A 24,339-nucleotide genomic window follows, 5' to 3' on the forward strand; every position below is an offset into this window, starting at 1 on the left:
ATAAATAGTAAGTATGCCCAAAGTTGCCCCAGAACCCCTCAGAAAGACCTGCAACTGAAACTTTCTAGGCCAAATGGCCTCTAAGCTCCTTTAATGTCCTAGTTAGCCTACGGGACTGTGGGGAAATAGGCTAACGACAACATCATGCTATGAATGCTAGAAAGGGGACATTACAAAATATCTAGATATTATCTTTACTATTACATAATGTGCTTCTTTAGGATCTTCTTGAAATCTTGCTACTATCCCAACTACATTTTCTATATTTGATTTGGTGTGAGTCACATATTGTAAAACACTAATCATATATCTATACTTCTTTTTCTCAACTGCAGTTGTCTCAACTTTGCTAGATAACTTGTGACCAATTATCACAGGTGTACCAACAAGCTTACAACTTTCCAAGCCAAATCTTTTCAATGAGTCTTTCAAATACTTATATCATGATAGGAAAATACCATCATTGTTTTGTATAATCTATAGACCTAAGAAATATTTCATCTCACTAGTCATGCTCATCTAAAATTCATTCGTCATTTCATCAGCAAATTTGTCACTTGCTTAATCATTTCCTCCAAAGATTATGTCATCCACAAATATTACAATAATCAACAATCTATTCTTAATTTCTTTTGAAAATACAAATTGCTATATGTTGTACCTTAAACAAATCCCAACTTTATCAAATATTTATCCAATCTTGCATAGCAAGTTCTAGGTGATTGCTTTAGACCATATAATGTTTTCTTCAATCTGCATACCATATCCTTTTCTTTTGTCAAATGGAATCCTTTAGGGTACTCAATATAAACTTCTTCAAATTCTCCATTCATAAATGATGACTTTGCATCCATCTAATACACTTTGAACTTCTTACTTGCTGCATAGGCCAAGAACATTCTTTTTCCTCCAAGTCTAGCAATAGGGGAAAATGTCTCTTCATAATCTATACCTTCTTACTATGAATATCCTTTGCATACCATTTTTTCTTTATTCCTCACAACCTCACCTTGTTCATTCATCTAATTTTAGAAAACCCATTTAGTTCTTGGGTGAATGCACAAAGTTGGGTGGCAATTTCATGGAAGTCAATTCTGTGGAATGAGACCTCTTATGAAATGGGTACCCAATTTTAAATACAAGCACCCTTTTTTTTTTAAATCGGGTACCCATTTTTTATTTTCAAAAAATGGGTATCTGTTTTTGAAAAAATAAAGAATTTGGATTTTTTAGAAATGGGTACCTTTTTTTTTTTTTTTTTAAAACGGGTACCCTTTTCTAAAAAAATTAATTTTATTTTTATTTTTGAGGGGATTTTGAATGTCGCTTTTTACTTTTTCAAAACAGGTACCATTTTTTGAATTTCAAATAACGAGTGCCCGTTTCTCACAACATGTGGCAGGATTTTTTTCCTGCCTTGGATTTTGGATTGGAATAGGCTTGGTGAGACCAAGCCTATGCCTTGACCTCTCAAGATTTGGCTAAGGCATTGAATTGACAAATTCATGCCTTGCCATAATTTTTAGAGGGTCTTCCCAATCAAATTTTTTTACAAAACAAAAACCCATTAGAGCTCTCACTATCCTGATTTCAAAAATATCAATTTTATAGTGCTATGATTTTATTTACTATTTTGGTATTACTTTTTTAATCAAAGGTGGTACCTAAATATAAAATAGTAGCGTTCACTAGAACTTTAATAACTTTTTTATTTTATGATTTTTATTAAATTATATGTCATCAATCTACATTCAATTCTTGTAAAGTTATAAAATAAAATTAAATTAAAAAATTGAAAAAAGTGAAATTTTCATCAAATTATGGTGTCTGTACATGAGAGGTTTTAAAATTTACCTTTACAGCTAATTAAAAATTAATAATAAAAAATTATTCAATAAAAAATTAAGAAAAAATATTATCATCAATCTTTGGTGTGTTAGGTAACATCTTGTAAAATGATTTTAAAAAATCATTTATTTGTGTCAAATTATGGTGTCCATACACGAGTATGGTATGGCCCTGAAACATGCATTTTCAAAAAGTGGTTTTTAAAGATCCATATCTAAAAAAATCTATCATATGGGTACACAAATAAATTACATATTCAAAAAGTAGATTCTAAACACTACAATTTTTATTTATGAAGTTTTTTTTATATTCAATCTATAAATGCATAAAATTTTGACATCAATTGACAAGAAATTCTAAAAATAGGAAAAACACTTCCACTTTTTGCCCAAAAATGAGACCCAAATTCTTGCACTTACCCTCCTATAGGTCTAGGAACCAATTCCCATGTCTCATTCTTCGCAATCTAATCTAGTTCTTCCTTCATTGTTTGAATCCAATGATCATCCTTGCATGCCTCATCTGCACTCTTTGGTTCAACTTGAGAGATTAAACATAATTTTTCATGTACTATGTTTCTTGTCATAACTTATTTTTCTTTGCTTCCAATAATCTGATCAACAATGTGATTCTTTACAAAAATTCATGTTTGATGTAGGTGTTGTTGTTTCAACTCTTACTTCTTCTCTAGGTTTAGATCTTGGTTCTTCTCTTTGTTCAACAATTTGAATATCATTCTATAAATTATTGATAGCCTTTGGATCAATAATAGTCACTAAAGCTATTACTTCCTCTTTCTTAACCAATCTGAGTTTGTCAACTTCATTATTGGTATCATTTAAGAATCTTTCCATACTTGCTTTAAATTCATCATAATTAGAAAGTGAATCCTTTCTAGTTTTCCTTACTCTCTTAGGACATCTGGATGAAAAATGACCAAATTTTTTACATGTCCAACAAACAAAAAATTTCATACCTTCTAACTTTCTTTTCATAAGGAAAGCAATTCCTTCTTCAATCTTCTTGTCTTCTTTAGATCCAAATCTATCTTCACTTGTCCTTGCATTAGTAGGTTCATCTTTTTGTATGCAACAAAAAGACTTTGGATCTAGAAACTCAATATTTTGTTCTGTACATAATTTTGATATCTTACCAATGAACTCCATCTTCTGAATATCAAAATTAGCTCTCACATTTAGGAAAACATTTATCAACCTTATCAATCCTTAACCGTGTGAGCAATATAATCAGCAACCATAAGAAGACACTCATACACAATAACACTAGATATGTTAACTAGGGAAACCCTTGATCAGAGGGAAAACCCTGGCAAGGATGGTACCAGCTACAAAATGATGTACTAATATAAAAGTTCCTTGTAAGAGGATGGACTTTGTTAGGAGCCAATGTAATACATTTAGTACATATCGGTCCCTATTAGGAGATTTTAAATACCTGTTAGGATATTCTGGCCCTGTTAAGAGTTGTAGAAGGCAGAAGGATCCATTATCCAAATAGCTTTAGGGGCAAGACCATTGAACTCACTATCTAACTGGTCTCTATATTATTCCTTGTAGAATAATAGAAATGAATAACTCGAACTCCTTTGTCCTCTTGACTGGACCAATCCTCTTTCATATCTCAATAGTGGATCTTCCAATTTGCATCCAATAATCCCTTGGATCACTACACACATTTATCAACTTTACATATTAATTGCACAATTCGCACTTGCACTTGCTCTCATCAATTACATACTTCACCACAAGGAAAATAATCTTCCGTTATACCATATCCTCAAAATAATTCCTTGATTCAGCCTTGATGATTTTCCAATTAATTATAATAGGACCTCATTAAAATATTTTACACAACATTCTCAGCTCACAGTCTTCATAACTTCTCACACGTGCGACGATTAACCTCATGCAGTCACTGGCATCATCATTGAGTTTTCTACTATCACTATCTAACTGTGCTCATTGTGATTCTATCCCTATAAAGAGATACAATTCAAACATAAGAAACCACTTATCAGGTATTATGTCTACTTACTGTCTTCTATAATTCAAGAATAACTTTTGCATGTCTTTGACTCCCTATATGCGCACTTGTCCACTTTATTAAGACACAATGCATAATACATCCTCAAATGTGCTTGACCTAATTATCAATACACAATCTGTACGACCTCATTCTCTATTAGTTACTCTGTCAATCTTCATAGAAACAATGCTATTTCGACATCAATGACAAACACAATCATGAATGCAACATGTCAAGCATGCAATAATGCTTAGGATACTCCCCCAAAGGAATACCATCAGCATTCATGCTAACAAAACTTTTTATTAATTTGTATAGGAAATGATTGTTTTCAGTGAAATAATGTTGGGTTTTTATTTTAGGCATTTGACATCATGAAAGATTGGTGGTTTTCAACCAATAATGGCCTATTAGTTAAATAAAATATTAAAAAAAAAATTACCATTATAAACATATAAAATAACATTGTTATTTTTAAAAGAACACACTAAATATAAATTTATTTTATGTATGAATAAAATTATATATGCTTTTATTGGGATGCAATCCTAACTTCATTTGTATGACATGATCTCAAGAAAACTTATTAAGAACTATTCAACTTCACCCATGGGCCTATAATTTAAATTATATAATTAAGCCAATAGGCTTCTCCTATAAAGCGATAGCTCTAAAATAGATTTTTTTTTGTGTCTCACATACAGTCAGTTGTCTCATGCAATTAATATGCAACTAAGTCACTACGTGTTCTTAAATGATTCTCCACATCATGTGTTGTTAAATATGACATGTTTGTTACAAAGAGAAAAAAATATTGACTAACATGAATGTGAATCAGATTCTCTCTAAATTTGCAATAAAATCACAGAATTATCCTTACGTTTCTACTAATGAATTGTAGTGGCCTTTGACACCACACAATGTGGCATCTAGAATAATGCTTTGTATTAAATATTGATTTCAAATTAATATGAAAAAAATTATGATAAAGCTATTCAAATTGAACTCTCACATTGCATTCCCTGGCATAATGGTTCAACCACTCCCAACACCAGTTTCATATCCATGCCACATCTTGGCATATCCTATGCTTCAATCCTCATGTCTCCTGGCTCTGCATGCTACTTTCAAACTTCCTCTCTCTACTATGTGCATTGTTATTTAGCTTGGGACTTCCACTCTGATATTCCCTCTTCCCTCTCCAATTTGGGGATTCACAAACTATGGTTACAGACCACTAAAAACATTTAAAAGTCTTCCCGTATCTAAAATTGGACAAAATGTTATTAAAGCTATCAAATCATAAACAATGTCCTCTAAATATAAATTAAATTCGGGGTCCATGTAGATCTTAAGAAAAGTCTCTATTTATTGAAAATCTATGGTTATAGTATTCTATTAATATGGTTACAGTATTTTATTAATAAAAGCAGTAAATGAGAAATGTATTGTTGGAAGATTAAATGCGTTAAACTATAAAATTACTTAAATATAGTTTGTGCTCATCATTTTAATCTTCCCAAGTAAATTAACAGTTTATATATATGCATTAATGATAAGTATTGAGCGACACACCAAATGCACTGAAATAATTTTGCTAAACTAATATATACTTTCACTCATCGAACTAAATATATAAACTTGTCGGGTTCAATGGATAACTAAATATTCTCAGGTACTAGTTATTTCATTTTGTCTAATCGATCATATTTCCATCCACAATGGATACTAGCTAAGAAAACCCCTTCATTATCAAATATCATGCATGTTTCAAATGGCAGTGTACATTATATTATTAACTACTATTTAGGTCCACACATACATTTCTTGGTAAACATTTGTATCAAACATTATCCATACTTCAAATAACAATTTTCAATTTTATTGTGTACTACTCTTATGCTTCTAAAATACTATTGTTGTTATGTAATATTGGACCACACTAAACATCATACTTTCTTGATAAATAATATTATATACCATCAGGAAAATTATGTTTAACCCTTTACTATACTATGCAATTTCATACAAAGATAATTTTCTAAAATTACATTATCGGCTTATCCCTAGAACCTCTGACAGGTACAAGCGCTAGTTTAAAATCAGATATAATTTTATTTATTTTATTTTATTCATCATTGGTGAACTAAACCTTAGATAAGAAAGAGTAGGGAACAATAATTATATAATTTCTCTTTTCTAGGATTTTCACAGATCACATCGCTCGTAGACGAAGAAAACAACAATATTTTTAAAAGATAAGAATATGTGGGGTGGGAAGGATGCCCAATCAAATTTGGAAGAGCATATTCTAATTTCTCATCCATATAAAAAAAGGAGCCTAATGAATTTGTTCTTGTGTGTTTTCCTACGCAAGCTAAAATGACTGGTCTTCCATTGTTAACTTGGTCGCCTGATTTTTCCATTTCTCGTAGCACCCGTCAATGGCCATTCACACGATGTTCACGATGTTCTTCAACGTAACTTCGTCCACAAATTAGAAGACGGCGATTTTATCGAGTTCATTCGATTAGAGTCTAAAAATTCAATATATGGAGCAAATACTCCCGCCGCCTGCCGTCCCGCCTACAAAGCTCAGTACTGGTAATTAACTGCCTCCGTTGTTTTTCGTACTTTTTAACATAATTCAATAGTTTTGTTAATCATTCTGGGAGATGTCAATGGGTTGTTATTGGAATAAAATGTAACAAAATCACAGAAATCTGAGCTTTAAATTCTCAAGCTTTTGCTACCCGAACCTAAATATGGATGAAACTAAATTTTGCAGGTGCAGGATTCGCAACGGGGAGGATTACACTTGGAGAGATCGAAGTCTGTCGTGTTTCAACGTTTGAGAAGATATGGAGTTCCACCGAGCGGGGCAGAAATAAGAAAGGGGTTGCATTCTACAAGCCCATTGATATTCCTGCTGGTTATTTTATTCTGGGTCATCATTGTAACACCGATTCCCTTCAAGGCTGGGTGGTTGTGGTGAAAGATGTTAATGAGAATAGAGAAAGTCATGGGTTCACATCCCGTCCTCCATTAATGAAACCAGTGGATTACACGCTGGTGTGGAGCAGCGAGTCAGAGAAGGATAAAAAGGGCAAAAAATATGGTTTCTTCTGGTGGCCCAACGCCCCTCAAGGATATAAAGCCCTGGGCTTCATCGTAACGAATGTTGAGGAGAAACCATCTTTGGAAGAGCTTAGATGCGTTCGATCAGACCTGACTGGAGTGTGTAAGAGTGGCATAAACATGTGGACTAAGAAAACAGGCTTTTCTTCTTTCAAGGTATGGAGTACGATCCCGGACCCAGTAAAACAACAAAATGGGGTGTTTGCAGGGACGTTCTTTTGCACCACAAACGGCGAAACTGAAGAGACCTCAGAGCTTCCGATGGCTTGTCTAATAAACCCGAATCCCATACAATTAACAGGAATGCCAAGTCTGGAAGACGTGCATTCAATTATAGGCAAGTATGGTCCAACTGTATTTTTCCATCCCAAGGAGACATATTTCCCCTCCTCAGTCTCTTGGTTTTTCAAAAATGGGGCATTGTTATATAACAAAGAGGATTCATTCACGCCTGAAGAAATTGAAGAAGACGGATCGAACCTCCCACCGGGCGGCTCTGCTGACGGGGAGTACTGGATTGACCTGCCAAAAGACTCCGCCAAAGCTAAAATTGTGAGGCGTGGGGATTTAGAGAGCGCAGAGGCGTATGTACACGTGAAATCAGTATTGGGACGAACGTTTACAGATGTTGCAATGTGGGTGTTTTACCCCTTCAACGGCCCTGGGACTCTGATGTTGCTGAAAGCAGTGTCAATACCGCTGGGTAGAATTGGAGAACATGTGGGCGACTGGGAGCACGTGACTTTACGTGTAAACAACTTCACCGGAGAATTATGGGGTATCTACTTTTCTCAGCACAGTGGAGGACGGTGGGTCGAAGCAGGGGATTTGGAATACGTTGAGGGTAGTGAGAAAGCCGTGGTGTATTCAGGCAAAAGTGGGCATGCTTGCTTTTCAAGGGCAGGACTCGTTCTTCAGGGGTGTGGAAAATTTGGAGTGGGCATCGCCAATTCGTCAGCGAAGAGTGCATATTTTCTGGATACGAGTAAGAAGTATAGAATTGTGGCTGCGGAGTATTTGAAGGGGATGGAGAACGGTGAAAATGTTGCAGAGCCGGCGTGGTTGAATTATGCGAGGAAATGGGGACCCGAGATCGAATATGCGTCGTCGAAGTTGGTGGGATGTGTTAAACTGCCGTCTGAGGTTTCTGGGGAGGATGGACCGACCGGACCCAAATGGAAAAGCAGCTGGTTTGGAGATGAGAAAGTTAAAAATGTTTTCTAGAGATAGGTGGGTAGTTGTGAAGAGCCGTGTTGTGCAGATGAATGGAAATTCATATGTAAGGAACTTTCGATTTGGAATATGCCCGCGGAGATGCCGTCTACACCATGTCGGTTGAAAAATTCGTATTCTTGTATTGTTCCAAACGTCTCTTAATCAGATCTTTTTTCATGATGATGTCATATTTGGAACTGGCTTGTCTTTGTGGAGTGTTGTATGTAATTATATTCTAATTTTCCAATATAATTTGGCATTGAAGGGGCTTATGTTTGATATGGTGTTGTACTTGTTTTCTTATTTTAATTTTAAATATTAATTTAGACAAAAAGTTGTGATCAAGTATATTTAGTTGATAGGTTAGTCGATAGGCAACGGCTAAATAGCCAGTTATTTAGATATGTCTGGATGAATGCCATGCTAATGGGATACATGATAGAGTCTATCCGTATTCCGTAGTCTGCGGAAGATATTATTGTTGTGTGCAACTAAAAGATAGTGTCCGGCTCGTGAAAGAAAATATTTAAAGTTTTTTTTGTAATTGTTGAATCAAATAGTATTATTATTATATTTATTATTATGCATTGAATCGAAAATTATTGTTATATGATTAACTATTTTACTAATTGAATTTTTTTAAAGAACATTTGAACATTCTCTAGTTTGATTTTATAATAATAAGTATATTACAATAATTGTTTTACAATATATTATATAAATTTATTTAATGATACTATTAGTTCTATTTAAATTATATATGTTAAAAAAAAATTATAATATTTAAAATTACAACAACATAAAACATAGTTAAAAGAATCATAATTTTTAAATAGAAATAATAATATTATTAAATAAATTTATATAATATATTGTAAAACAATTAACTTACATATTGTATTGTAATAAACTTATTATTATAAAATTACTAAAATGGTTAATCATAATAATAATAATTTTTGGTTCAACACATAATAATAAATATTTTCATTCACAATTAAAAAGAAAACTTTTAATATTTTCATTCACGGACCGGACACAATCTTTCAATTGCATGCAAAACAATAATATCTCCGGCTGAATACGGAATACGGATAGACTATATCATGTATCTCATGGGCATGGCATCCATCCAGACATATCTAAATAACTGGCTATTTAGCCGTTGCCTAGTCGATAGACTATTACATGTGTGGATCTCATCCAAACATGTCTACACACAAACCACAAAACCACTTACCAATCGTTGGTTTTTCTCCTTGAATAAATGTCTAAATATCAAATCAATATTTTCCTAAGTCAAATCAGATTTTTCTTATGTGATCATATGAAATCATTAAGCCGAAGGCATTCCCTTATATGAGTTCCCTTATATGAGATTGAGAAGCTCATATAAACCATCAACGGTCCAGAGTGCATCGGAGGCAGTGGACAACCATTACACAAGTTTCAACCGTTGATTTATTTGTATTGCGTTAAAGCCCGATTCTACCAACAAGTTGGTCTGTCCTCGGAGACGTTGATCTGTCATCCAAGTACACGTCCCTATTGACTTTGCCATGGAATATATCATCCCTTACATTTATGTCAGTTTCCGAACCAATCTGCAAACGCCCAAATTCTGAGCACCAGAAACAGATGGATTTCTGGCGCACCGAAATAGATATTGCTCAGCTCTTTACCGGAGGATTTTGAGAGTCACATTTGTTTCTTGTTAATTGGCTCCTCGGATCCCTGTTCTTTCTGACCCGTATATCGGAGGCTTACTTTCACATTGCGAGTAGAATCCTACTCTGCAGAGAGCATCTCTAATGGAGTTCCTATGATCGTTTGGCCTCTTTTTGCAAAGCAAAAGATGAACAGGGTCAGATTGATAAAGTAGATTCAGATTATCGTAGCTTTGAGGATAGAAAGCAATGAATTTGTGAGAAGAGAAGAGTGGAAAGGACAGTGAGGGAATCGATGGAAGCAGAGGTGGGATCAAAGGTGAGGGAGAAAATGAAAGAACTCAAGGACAAGGCCAAGATTGTTCTTGCATTAGGGGGGAGTACAATGAAGACCACAGCTAATGCAGCCAGAGATTTATCTCAGAAACTATGCTTCGCTCCTGTTTGGTTTGCTTGTTTAGGTCTTATTTGTTGTTTGACAGAGGCTACTGAGTCGTCTTCTTTTTCTGTCCTTCCGGTGTTGTAAATCTCCAAATTTAGACTTTCGACTTGAAATAGTCAAACATTATGTTTGGTTCCATATCGTTAACCTGCCCAAGCTGCTGGATGCACTAGCCTACATTACAAGCCGCTGATTGCACTTTTGTGCAAGTGATGACCAGTCAAGTAGATAACTTCTCATCGAAGCATTTTGTCAAGCAGTTTGACGTGCTTTGTCTTTGCTCCACATTTTACATATACATGTGCACAGTGGTCACTCCAACGTTTGTAGAAATTTCTATATCCCCGTCCCATTGATGGATATCCATGCTCTCTTAAATCTTTCCAGGCTGCAGGTGTTATCAAGAATGATGAAACCTCCTTTGTGTTTTCCATTTAACCAGTTAATTGCATTTTCCCATGTGACAGTGTTTCTCACAAGCACTTCGTTGGATAGTTCACAAGTATTATCAATGCTTCTGCATTTGCATGTATGTGTGCCTCAATTGCAATTACATCTCACAATTCTTTTGTTTACGATTTGATTGACGACCATACGCTAAAAATAAAGCTCCCATTACATATCAGCCACACACTTTAGAATAGAAGCAATATTTGAACTTGCTTATCCCACCCAATTGAGTCAAAAATATCAAAGCAGAGAACATAGAAAGTCATCGTCTACTTGTTTTAGGTGTGATTTTTTTTGGCCAAAGAATGCCTAATGAAAATTATGAGGTACATAGTGTGTGGACTGCACTTAAAGTCAATGCCTAGTTTTCTACATGTGTAGTAAAGAAGGAAGATAAAATTCTATGAGTTATTGTGCAGTTAAGTGATGATCAGTTTTACATTAAAGATATGCATGTTGTTCAAAATTTAGGACTTGGTGGTAACTCACAGACTTCGTGTCTTACTGGGTTGCCTTGCAACCCTCCATCAAAATTTTTTTTTAAAAATTAGGACTTGGTTTAAAATAAATGGTGGAAATATGTATTATTGTAAAAATATTTTAGAAAGTGTTATAAAAGGATTTTAATATTAGATTCTTATGAAATTCTTGGGAAAAAAAATTCAACATGTTTTATATGAAATAGAAATTTATAGAGATTTTGTAAAATTTTATTTATGTCTCACCTTGCATTTCATGAGACTTTTTTTTAAAAATGAAAAGAAAGAATTAACATTTCTATGTTGTATAACCAATTGAATGTGTTACTAGATGAGGATGTAATCTTGGAGATATCTGTTCTAGATGTATGGTCATATTTTTAGTGCAGATTGGACACAAGGTGACATGTAGCTTCTACTCCCTCCTCACAACTAGTGTTAGGCACTTTGTAAAGGTGAATTGCTTTTGAATTTATTTTTCATATTAAACTTCGAAATTGGGGAGGGACTAGCTATAATTCTAGAGTTTTATTCTAACTATCTAGCCACCTGAATTACTACATTTTTCTCAAAAGTGGGTGTAATTATCATTTATTTTTATTGGTTTTGCACACCTCTTTGGGGATTTTGAAACTAAAAAATTATGAGCTTTGATTTTGACATTTTTTTATGATCTTTAGGTGGTTGGGATGTATATTCTATGTTGCTAGTCTTGTAATGTGAAGTTATATTCTCTATCATGATTAGTGTATAACATGGATATAACGTGTAATAAAGTAGATTGTGAAGAACATACCCTTCTTATTTTTTGCATTCATATTTTACTTGAAATATGTTTTATCAATATAAATTTTTCAAGAGCATTAGCATGAACATGACTGTGATTAGTAGTTATGTATTGCATGATATTAACGTGAGTTTCAATGCTATGAGGATCATCGCATGAATATTCATGTGGCGGAATCCATTGGAAAGGTATATTATGTGAGCCTAATAATTAACTTGACGAATTTGAACTTGGTGTATTTTGATGTACTTGATGTCTGATAAATATGTTGGCATTTCTTAATGATAATGAACTAGAATTAATTTTGTAATGATGCAATAGTTATTTCCTTACCAAAGTTGTCTATACCTCCTCCTTATGTGTATGGTTCAAATTATGCGGTTGTCTATGATGAATGAGATTGTTCATGATGAAGGGAATGATTATTTTTCTTAGTTAATTATTTTGTGAATTTTATTTTCTTGTTTAATGTATTATTTTCTTAAAGGAAAATATATGAAATTGAGTGATATAACAAAAGATTTGATATGGAGGGGGTGGGGAATTTCAACATAAGCAATGCTTTCTATTTTTACAGATCATTAATTTCCTTCAATAGAATATTAGATATGAATTATTTTGATGGTGAAAAGAATGATTTTTATCTTCATTAAATATCCTAGAAGTTTAAAGGTTTCTTCTTATGGAGAATGGATAAATAGGAGAGGGAGGGAGGGCAGGAGGGAGGGAGGGCGGGAGAGAGTCACAAAGAGTAATGCAAGTTTCCTCTATCTACCCCTTTCCTCTTTATATATTTTTTACTAATTGAAATTTAATATTTTGACATACCTATTGCATACCAAGATGTGATTGCTAGTATGTCCATATATCCATGTGATCAAATCAAAATATTTACGTGGAAGGCATTTACTTGTTTGAAAGAGCCAAGCTAACTTTTAGCATGGATGACACATAATGATAGAGAGAGCATGGATAACCATTGAATTCATCGCCATTATTAATTCCTTTGTTGCTTTTTTTTTTAATTGAAAAATTGCATGTTGCAAAGTTGTGTTTCCACTATGGAATGCTCCAACTTGTTTGATGTGATCAATGGTTGTAAGGCTTTGAAAGGCAATGACTACCATCAAGAGACTCTTTACTGTTAGACAATGACTACTGTCAAGAGATTATTTATCGTCCATTCTACATGTTTGTCCATATTAAGCTCTCAAATATGCCCAATTTTTGTGAGATCAATCCATTTTAAACTAATCAAGTATGACTATGTTGCTTCCTACTTCAAAAAAAATCAATAGAAACTCATTTTCATGGACCTTCCCCCAAATTTGGATCTCATTTATTTCAATGATACAATAGATTATGCCTTGAGTCCCCATCTGTGTAGAGCCATTAAAATGAAACAAGATTGGATCAAAATACTTAGACCCACTCCTCTAGGCATTGTCTATCAAGATCTCTCTAGTGCCTTTAACTGTGTTGAATGCTATGTCGATAGGGAAGCAGTTCACAGTAAGTTAACAAACATGATCTTGCTCTCTAGTGTAGGCTTCTGGTACTCTTTGTGGGTCAAAATTAAGAGAAAAGCAAAGCATTTAATGATTTAGTGAGAAATAACATGAAACTATAAAAAGAGACTCTCAACATTCAACATTCAACAAATTAGGAATGCCACTGGTAATTTCAGTGATGCCAATGTGGTCAGCTAGGGAAATTTTGGAACAATTTATAAGGGCACCCAATTGAGAGTAAAAAGATCCCAATCAATAGTTTAGAAGGGGAAACTAAATTCATCAATAAGACCTGGAGATCATCAACATCATAAGGCACCAAAATTTGGTGGCTCCTAGAGGATTATGTGTTTCTAGCGATGACAAAGGGGGTTGCCCAAGATTCTTGATTTTTGGTTACATGGAAAATGGGAGCATAGATGAACACATTTCTGGGGGAAATAGGGGAAGTTTAAGTTTGCAGTAGAAGATTTGAGTTATAGCTGGCCAATTCTAAAATTGTAATTTGTATGTCTTAGATGTTCTAATGGATTGAAAACCTATCAACTTCCTTACTCAAGCTATTTCATGTCTTCAATGGAATTCTTACCCAAGCTATTTCATCTTTTGTTCCTATTTTCTAGGACATTCCCTAGTATGGAGGCTTCTCCAGTCCTTCACTAGTTCTTTTTAGCATTATTTCCATCTCTTTTTGGAGTAGGATTTTTCCCATGTGGTTTTCTTTATTTCTCCTTTTAAGAGATTTGGTTGTGCTTGGGTACCTCATCAAGTCTTGTTACCAGGACCCAAATTTACTTTCAATAGTAGTTTCTAGGTTTTTAGCTATTTCCTAAGTTTTTCTTAAGGGGGGGTGTTAGAGTAATAAAGTTTTTTCTTATTAATGAAATCATATTGATTTAATTATTAAGTCACTTATTACGTATAGTTTACTTAAGCTAAACTTTGGGTATATAATAATTAATTCTTTTATTAATTATTATTATGCAACCTAGGTTTTACCTTTTAGGGTTTTGGATCTCCTTTTATAAAGATTGATCCCTCATTGTAATTTATTGATTCAATCACTTTTGATAATAGCAATTTCTCCTTTTGCTCATAAAGAATGTCTCGTCTATGGATCTGGGAATTTCATCCTCCATAGCTTGTGCTCCTCTCTTTCTGTGATAGGTGTTTGCATTCAGATGATTCTTGGGAGATGTGTGGTTGATCTTTCATCAACTTCAACATTTAATATATTAGATTTATTATTAGGCAAGATCCTACAACACAATGATAAATTGTGAGCCTCTTATTTGGGAGGTCCTAGGTTTGACTTAATTCAACTTAATAAATAATAACACTAATTAATTACAACACATAATAATAATTAATTTTGACTTTGACCTCTGGCATGTCAAAGAATAATGTATTAGATTTATCATCTAGAATGAAAACTATTAGAAAATCATAAAAGATGTATTTGACTTTTTGAAAGAGGATAAAACTATTTTCTATTTTACCTAAAAGTTATATGGAATTATGTTAATTAATTTAAAATGTTACATTATTTAAATGTTTAATTCTTATATAATTTTTAAAATGTCTTTTTTCTATTTTATTATAGAGTTATTGTATTTATTATACATTTAGAGGTTTTGTGTATTTTCTATAGCTTATTATAGATATTTTTTATTGACAACATATTTAAAATATTAATTTTTTTTACTTTATTTTACCATTGAAATATTTTTTTAATTGTGTATTTAAAAACTTTTAATTCTTTCTTGTTCATCATGGAAATATGTTATTTATCATAGTACTATTTACTTTAGAGTTAGAATCTTTATTTCTAAAACTAGCATAAGTTCTAAGTAATTTTGATTTTATTATTACAAGATATAGTGTTTCTTCTTGTCATTTTTTATTAGATAAGGAGGTAGAAGGCCCTAGTCCTTACAACAAAAGATAAAGCATTTAGCACAATTGAAAAATAGAACATAGAGAAATAGATCAAAAGATCACACTATCCTAGCCAATAAATAAAACATAAACTTTTTTAAAAGAAATCCAAACCCTTCAAATATTTTAATAAGCCCCTTTAAATATTCACTTCCAGAAATAAACTATCTAGAATAAAAAAATAAGGATGGAAATCAACACATCCTACCACATAAACTCTTACATGGTTAGATGCAATAAGAGGGGGTCATTATAAGGTTCCCAAACCTTTAATATAGATCTTGAATTGATAACCAAAATCAACTAGTTTCTTCAATCAAGAAATTTACAACTATGAAACATCTCCTTAATTGCAACACATCATAGAAGAATATTATACCTCAATATGGGTAGTATTGAAGAGAACAAATAAAAGGGTGAATAAAATAAACAACATCTATGCATTTTAAGCAACTACAGTTGAGAGAATCCCACATAAATTGATTATCCTACTTCTTCCATAGTTAAATATATGCCTCAATAGAAGATGCCCCTACCTCAATAAGGAATAGAAAAGAGACTAACATAAGTTGAATTAATCTTCCCCATGCAAAAAATGTCATCAAATACCCCACCTCAATAGGGGTCAACTTCACCTCTATAGAATCCATATAAGTAGGAACTTGGCTAAGAAGAAACAAGAGAATTTACGCATCTAAATGACTTAAATCAAAGTGCTCAAAGAAAAAAAAATCCAACCAAAGAATTACCACTACTAGAATGGGCCCTCGAGAATTGTCAACAACCAACTAGCTAGCAAAAGGAGAAAACCGACTTAACTAGAAATGCTAATACCCACAATCCACAACTAGGAAAAATAAAATCACAACTAACACGAAAATTCCAAGAAAGAAAATTGGGCTCAAGCATTAGCAATGGGAGAAGACCCTAACCATGATAAGCAATTAGCAAAACTAAAAGGAGAATATACAAAGAAGGCGCACCAAAAACATGTTTTAATAGAATGACATGAGAGAAGATAGAGATGAAAATCAAACCATCCACAATGATCGTCACTTCAAGTCAAATCAACACTACACAAGAAAGGCCCAAAACTCCACAACTACCAACTCCAAATCCCTAGCAAATAGATTTGCAAAAAGTACATCAAAAGAAACTAGAAAAGCCTGATCCAATGAATGGTAGAGGAAAATACACCAAGAAACTTGCATTGACTACTTAAATAGAAGGACCACCAAACAAATCATAGAAATTTATCCTCCACTATCATCTCATAGAGCCATTAGGAGAAGGATAGTCCCTAAAGTGGTCCTCGCATAATCAAAAGGAAATAAGATTCATATCTTAAGTTATCCAAACAAAGGAACCATTACCAATATAAATCCTACTTCAAAAAAGCCATACTGCAACCATCTCCATAATTAGGCACAAACACCCTTCATCATCAGCGGTGCCAAGGTCATATGCATCACTACGGGCACTCCAAAGATGATACCCCATGACCAATGCAACACACCATGAAAACCCAACAACAAAAAATTGTAATAGCCCAACAAGAGCCACCCCTAAAGCAATAACCAAAACCACAATGGTGATAATGGTCACTAAGACCAAAGAAACGCCTTGGTAACCCTCACTCCACACACGATGAGAAGAAATAAAGGCATGAGGTTTAACACAAAGAAGATGCTTCTAGTTAATCTTTGCTCCATTTATAGATGACAATGTGGTTTCTTAACTCTTGTTTACAATTGGTGATGTTTGATTTTAGGTTTAGATTTAGATTTAATGTTTAAAAGATTATGTGTCATCTCTATTAATGAAATATGCATCTTTTTGATAAAGATATGCCTCTAAATATTTTACGTAGATTTTTAAAAAATAGATAAATGGTAGTATATTTTTATGGTTAAAATTTATAAATTGAAATTTCACACTTTTCAATTTATAGCTATTATTTATGTTTAATTTCTAAATTTAGAAACATTTATTTCTCAAGATTGATCCCTAATTATAAAGAAAACATGCTCTTGGAACAAATGTCAAAAGTTCAAATTCCATAATGGGTAAAAGGTATGTACACATAATCTAGATAATTAACAAAAACAAATTGTCCATATCTTAAATTATAAAACACTTTTAATTTTTTAATTTTTTAATTTTATTTTATTTTTCATTTCCACATAGTTTAGAATGCATTCCATAAAGATTATCTCATGTCCCAAGATGGTTGTTTATATAAAACATATTAAGCATTTCTATATAAAAAGCTAATAGGAAGATATAATAGATTAGAATGTAAAAATAAGTTTTGAAAAAAGAGGTGGAAAATGAATGTTGACTTATTAGAAAAAAAATGTCAAAACTAAAAATAAGTTTTGAAAAAAAGGTGGAAAATGAACAATGCAAACTAAAAAAAGTCAATGTTAAAATAAGTTTTGAAAAAAGAGGTGGACAGCTCAATTTGGGTGACATCTATCTAGCAGTATATTTGCATCGGATGTGATGTTTAAAAAAAATTAATTAATTAATTAATTTAAAAGGCATAGAACCATGAATTTTAAATTAATTAATAAGTTTAAAAAATCACCAAAACCACAGTTCTATAACTTTTAAATTAATGAATTAATTTTTTAATTAGCCAATAGGCTTTCCTTTTAGAGTTCACTCTAACCAGAAGTTGTCTCACACTAGTCAAAATTTGTTGCACATAGGCTAGAATTTACTAGAATTTGTCTCACGCACGGCAGATAAAATACCATATCTTTCTACAATAGCCGATAGGCTTTCCTTTTGGAGTTCACTCCAATCAAAATTTGTCTCACACTAATCGAAATTTGTTGCACATAGGCTAGAATTTGCTAGAATTTGTCTCACGCCTAGCAAATAAAATACCATATTTTTCTACAATCATAAAAGGCATATTTGATTTGATTTTGTGATCCTACAATCATGAAAGGTGGAGAAAATCTTAGAGAAATCCTATCCACCCAGTCTGAGTGCTATAAATCATCATGTCTTCTGCCTTTTCTCCTTATCAACCTCCATCTCCATCATGCATGTGTGTTTCCACCTTCCTTCTTATTTTTATTTGCTACTCTTCAAAAGTTATAGAGAGATTTTGTGTGTGTTTGTTTTAGTTACAGAGATTTTGTGTGTGTTTGTTTTAGTTACAGAGATTTTGTGTGTTTTTTTTAGATAATATAAAATATTTTATTAGCAACTTCCAGAAATGTTATAGTATGTAGATTTTATGCTTGTTCATGTGCTCTAACAGAGAGATGGCTTTGCGCTTGGCTCTTCTTGTGTCATTCTAAGCCAAATCGGTTAAGGGTTCAGCTTGGCTCTTTTTGTGCCATTCTAAGCCAAATCGGTTAAGGGTTCAGCTTGGCTCTTGTTGTGCCATTCTAAGCCAAATCGGTTAAGGGTTCCAAAGCTCCAAGGTCTTTGATTACAATTAGATTTGGGGATTATTTGTGCACAATGCAAGTAAGACATTTGTTTCTTTTTCCAGGTTTCAAGGTGAACTGCTTCTGATAATATCCACTAATATTGGAATAGTGTTAGCATTTCATTTCCAATGGCTATTTTCCCTTCTTGGTGACTTGCAAGAATAGCCAATATGTAGTAATAGTCACACCAGTTCAGTTAAGAAAAATTACATCTTACAAGGTGTCAAGTTGAATTCTTCCTAAGTGAAAACGAAGCTTTTGTGGTAGACATGAGACCAATTCCTCCATCCAAAAAATACCCAATGTCACACTAAAATAACCATTACAATTTTAATAAATTTTAGAAACACCCAAATATCAAACCAGAAAAACCAAACCATCTGTGATGTTCATTATTGATACCAGAAATACCCAATAATCACACTCAACCAATCTGATACTATAGAGCGTAATTTCTTTATAGAAAACACACAAAAATTCCATAGCGGCATTACCCAAATGCCACACCAAAATAACCTTAAAAAATTATATCAATTTTAGAGATACTCAAATGTCAAACCAAAATAACCAAACCATCAAAGGTGTATATCATTGATACCAGAAAAATAGTCACACTCAAAATTCTGTCAATATAACATCGACTTGAAATAGCTTGGACTTCCACAAATGCTACAAGTAACAATGTTTATCTATCCCTTATTACCCAAGAAGATGATGTTCCTCCCCACTCAGCCTTGGGGTATCTGAAGATATATAACCAAGCACCAAGCAGGATGAACTGTCAAAGATGTGGAGTTAGGTGGAAGTATTGTTGTTATTGAGCACAATGTGGCTTGAACCCTAGAGGATGTTTATACCATGGTGTTTCTTTGCCATGAGAATACGACAGCTACTGAGGGAAGGCTTTGGCATTTCAATGTGCCTGCTAAACCCAGGGTCATTTCATTTTCCTCTAAATAGTGATGTGGGAGGCCTGGAAGACAATATGAAATCAATGGTTACTCCTTTTGTCTTGTACGAAATCCCCAACAACTACAATTTACATGGCAAAATCTTCACTCTATTTTATCAATCTAAATTCATTACATCAATTAACTACCCCCTTCAGATCACATGCAAAATATGCAAGCTTAGGAAAGCCACGTGCATTGTTTTACATAATTCCTCAAACAAATGCCAAGTGTCATATAACTAGAGGATAACAAATGTTCAAGTACACACAAGGTACACAGGAATAAGCAAGCAACCTAAGGCATCAAAATGTTTGATCCCATTTTGGCTCCTTATTTTTATTATAATTCATTGCATGGAATCTATCTTGGCTTAGAATGGAGTTAAAAATCATCCTACATACAAACATTTATGTGATGTAACATAAGTTTAACAAGTGCCACATAGTAGACGATATATTATTGGTAAACATTAAATGTGCCTAGATACGGCTGCAACTCAGCTCTATCACATGCCTCTAGTTAATGGAGAAAGACACGACAATATTCATGATAGGAAATATGGTTGTGTATGTGTATACGCAATGGGATCTCTATTAAAAGTGAATACTCGATTAGTAGCTACTCTAGAGACCATGATACGCTACACATTGCTAACATGAGATCTATACAGGACACGCCAAGAGTCATTTTCCACTAAATAGATAGAGAATTGTCTAGCACAATCTTTAATTTTATTTATGTAAAAGATATTATAATAATTTTTTTTTAAATTAAAATTAGATTTAAAATTATTGTACCCCTTTCCCTTTTTCACATATATTGTTTCATCAATGTAAAATTATCAATTATATATACTTCCTTCTATTATATATCTTATTAATTATTATTTCAAATAAAAATCCCATTGCCCCGTTGCCTACCCTTGCACCTCCTTTTGGGCGCTAAGTACTACTTGATAAATAAATTAAAAGAAAACGTCACATTTATTCGGCTATTTAGCCCCAAGCGATGGATCCTCCGAAAGCACCCCCTTCCCCATTTGCTTCGGCGAAATTTTCTATCGAGATAGACTTGCAGACTACGTACCAAGCATTACCGACCAAAACTTTGGATTTCTGATTCATCCTCTCCCCCCCGGCTTTTCTGAGTTGAAAATGTTAAAATATTGAGGATTCCCTCGAAAACATCGCATCTCAAGCAATAAGAATCGACGAAATCATTTACCTGTGCAAACCAGCAGCGAACATGGTTCACTACAGCCTCCCCTGCAATTCATACGAGATGCTCTTCCCTTGTATTATTGCAGCACTAGTACCTCTCGTCTTCATCTTCACACTTCACTTGTTCCGGAAGAAATCTGATTCAGATGGGCATGCGCTGACTCTTTATCCCATACTTGGTTTTCTCCCCACCTTGATAAAAAATCGGCACAGGTTTCATGACTGGGCTGTAGACATACTCCTCGCTGCTCCCTCCGCTACGGTCCATTACTACCGCCCAATTGGAATAACTGGCCATCTCACTGCCGACCCTTCAATTGTGGAGCACGTCCTCAAGACACGATTTGAAAACTATGAAAAATCACCCCGCTTGAAGTTTCTTCTGCGAGATTTCTTGGGCGGTGGAATCTTCAATGCCGACGGAGAGCAGTGGAAGATGCAGAGAAAGGCCGCCAGCTACGAATTCAACACTAAATCCCTCAGAAACTTCGTAGTCGAGACTGTGCAATCCGAGATCAGAGATCGCCTGATGCCCGTCCTTTCAAATGTCTGCAACAATGGAGTCTCTGTAAATTTGCAGGACGTTCTGCAGAGATTTGCCTTTGATAACATCTGCAGAGTTTCCTTCGGAGTGGATCCTGAGTATCTTCACCCCTCTCTTTCTCAGCTGCCCTTTGCCCGAGCTTTTGACGATGCCACGGAACTAAGCTTCGGGAGGATCTTTTACAGCGTGCCCTTTGCCTGGCGAATCAAAAAGATGCTCAATATCGGCTCCGAAAGGCGTTTGAGAGAGGCAATCGCCGTGGTGGACGAATTTGCATTGGGTATTATTCGAACCAGACGGAATGAGATTGCGGACATTGAAAGTAAGAAAAGTGGGTCTCGGCCCAGAGACGACCTTCTTTGCAGATTCATGGCAACTTTTGGCACTGATAATGATAATGACCATTCAACTGAGATTGAGGAGAAATTAGATGTGCTGACTGACAAATCCGATCTGTTTCTGCGAGATATGATTATTAATTTCATGTTGGCAGGCAGAGATACTTCTTCTACTTCTCTGACTTGGTTCTTCTGGGTTCTCTCCTCTCATCCCACAGTGGAACAGGGCATTCGCTCTGAGATTACAGAGATCTTAGCAAAAAGAGGCAAGGTTGAGGATTCCGAGAAGTGGGTTGTTTTTAGCTACGAAGAATTGAGAGAAATGCAATATCTACATGCAGCTGCGTGCGAGTCTCTGCGCTTGTATCCTCCCGTGCCCATCAATTCCAAAGCGGCCCTCCAAGACGATGTTTTACCAGGCGGTCGATATGTGGGCAAAGGGTGGACTGTTGATTACAGCATGTACGCGATGGGCAGGATGAAAAGCATTTGGGGCGAGGACTGCGAGGAGCTTAAGCCCGAGAGGTGGTTGAAAAACGGGGAGTTTGTGGGAGAGAGTGCGTACAAGTTTGCTGCATTCAACGCTGGGCCGAGGATATGTCTGGGAAAAGAGATGGCGTTCATTCAGATGAAATCAATCGTGGCTTCTGTTGTCCATAGTTTCAGTGTGAAGGTGGAAGAGGGATTTGTTGCGAGGTATACGCTTGACTTCAACATGCGCATGAAGGGAGGACTGCCGGTTACCCTTACAAAAACACGCCATTAATTTGCTGTAGATGACATTGTTGTCGACGTGTTTTTGTTCTGAGGTCACTAGTATATATGTCTCCGATTCTGTTTGAAAGAGTGGATGGCGTATGTTCTTAGCTTTGCTGTTTACTTTTGCTTAAATAAATAGTTTTAAGCCACCTTAAATGAATTTATTGTTTCGGTGTGCTGTCAAAATTGTTTTGTTTAAACGACTCCAGCAATTTCATAGAATTTTTTTCTTTTAGAAAGGTGAAATGGTCTCCTACGAAGTGTGAAGTGAGATTCAATGTATTTAGTGAAAAGTATTCTTAAAATAAAATAAACCTCAAAGTTTGGCTAAAATTTAATCATAGAAATACCTTGGGATTTCCACAGGTAGAAAAAAATTATTATTACAACAAATCTTTATATTTATCTTCTTCTTTTTTGGCTACTCATAAATCCTCTTGTCTATAAATTTAAAGCTAAAAATATGCATTGCTTTGGTTGTAGCCTATTTAATAATGTTTACAAAATTCATTTTCATTTGTACTAGATATTATTATATTTCACTGTATTTATATTATATAATATATTTATGTACTTCAATGTGCATTATGATTTCTTAATTGTAAGGAAAACATTCTAAATTAAATGAGAGGGGTCATTAGTCGTGTGAGTTGTATTTGTGAGCATGTAACTTTATATTAGATTTTGTAGGACCTTACACTTTTCAAAAAATTAAAATGATCTCATATTTATTTACAAGTAAGATTGGGAAGTTGGTTTACCATATCTAGTAAGAAGTGTCCTTGACATAATTTCATAAATACTTGACTAAAACTTAATCATACAATCTCTAATAGTTAACAAAAAAACTCACTTGTTATTAGAACAAATTATATATTTACTTGATACCTTTTGCTAACCATAAATCTTCTTATCCCAAATCACATATCAAACAAAAAAGATTCAATCTTTGAATATATATAAAAGTTGTTTTTGTTTCTCACTAAAATAAATTGAGATCTACAACTTCAACAGAGTTTTGAATTCATTCTATAAAGGCCCTCCACCCTACCAACAAACAAAACAGATTATTTCAAGTTTCTTAGTTGCACACCACCACTAAAAAAGCCCCAACCCTACCCATGTAATTACATTGATTATCCACCATTACTATTTCATAATATTTTTTATAAAACAGAACTAAGCCCTAAACAAACTCCATTAAACAAAGTTTCCACACTAATTTGGGCTATCAAAACATTGCAAAAAAAAATCACCAAAATTTATAATTCAAAATTTAACAAGAAGAAATGCACCCTTATTGTGTTGCTTGTCATTCACAAGCTCACTCCTCTATCACTTCCTTCACCATCTATTGTTCTACATGTCACCATTTACTTCCTTTGAAGCCTCTTCATCCACTCTCAACACACGATCTACAATATCTTCCCAACTAGCATGGTTGTTCGAACAATCCTTCCCATAGATAACTTTAAGGAAACCCCCCTTTAGAAAAAAGTACAAAATGTTGGCGAATCAAACATTAGTTTAGGGGGAAAAATTAACTTCTATT

At 34.0% G+C, this 24,339-nt stretch overlaps 1 protein-coding gene and 1 pseudogene across 1 annotated transcript; both read left to right on the plus strand.

Annotated features, from left to right (window-relative positions):
* Positions 1–6,252: 6,252 nt before the first annotated feature.
* On the plus strand, positions 6,253–8,526 carry LOC149534414 (hypothetical protein At1g04090-like). The gene is made up of 2 exons (XM_089806815.1): positions 6,253–6,498; positions 6,683–8,526. Exons 1-2 carry the CDS (start codon positions 6,447–6,449, stop codon positions 8,254–8,256), a joined length of 1,626 nt encoding a protein of 541 aa, XP_089662941.1. The 5' UTR covers positions 6,253–6,446; the 3' UTR covers positions 8,257–8,526.
* Positions 8,527–20,931: 12,405 nt separating this feature from the next.
* LOC149534415 (cytochrome P450 CYP94D108 pseudogene) lies at positions 20,932–22,973 on the plus strand (annotated as a pseudogene).
* Positions 22,974–24,339: the final 1,366 nt, after the last annotated feature.

This window comes from Cupressus sempervirens, chromosome 10 (assembly GCF_028749045.1).
Source record: "Cupressus sempervirens isolate cs-2001-9-10 chromosome 10, ASM2874904v1, whole genome shotgun sequence".
In the NCBI taxonomy this organism is placed as follows: domain Eukaryota; kingdom Viridiplantae; phylum Streptophyta; class Pinopsida; order Cupressales; family Cupressaceae; genus Cupressus; species Cupressus sempervirens.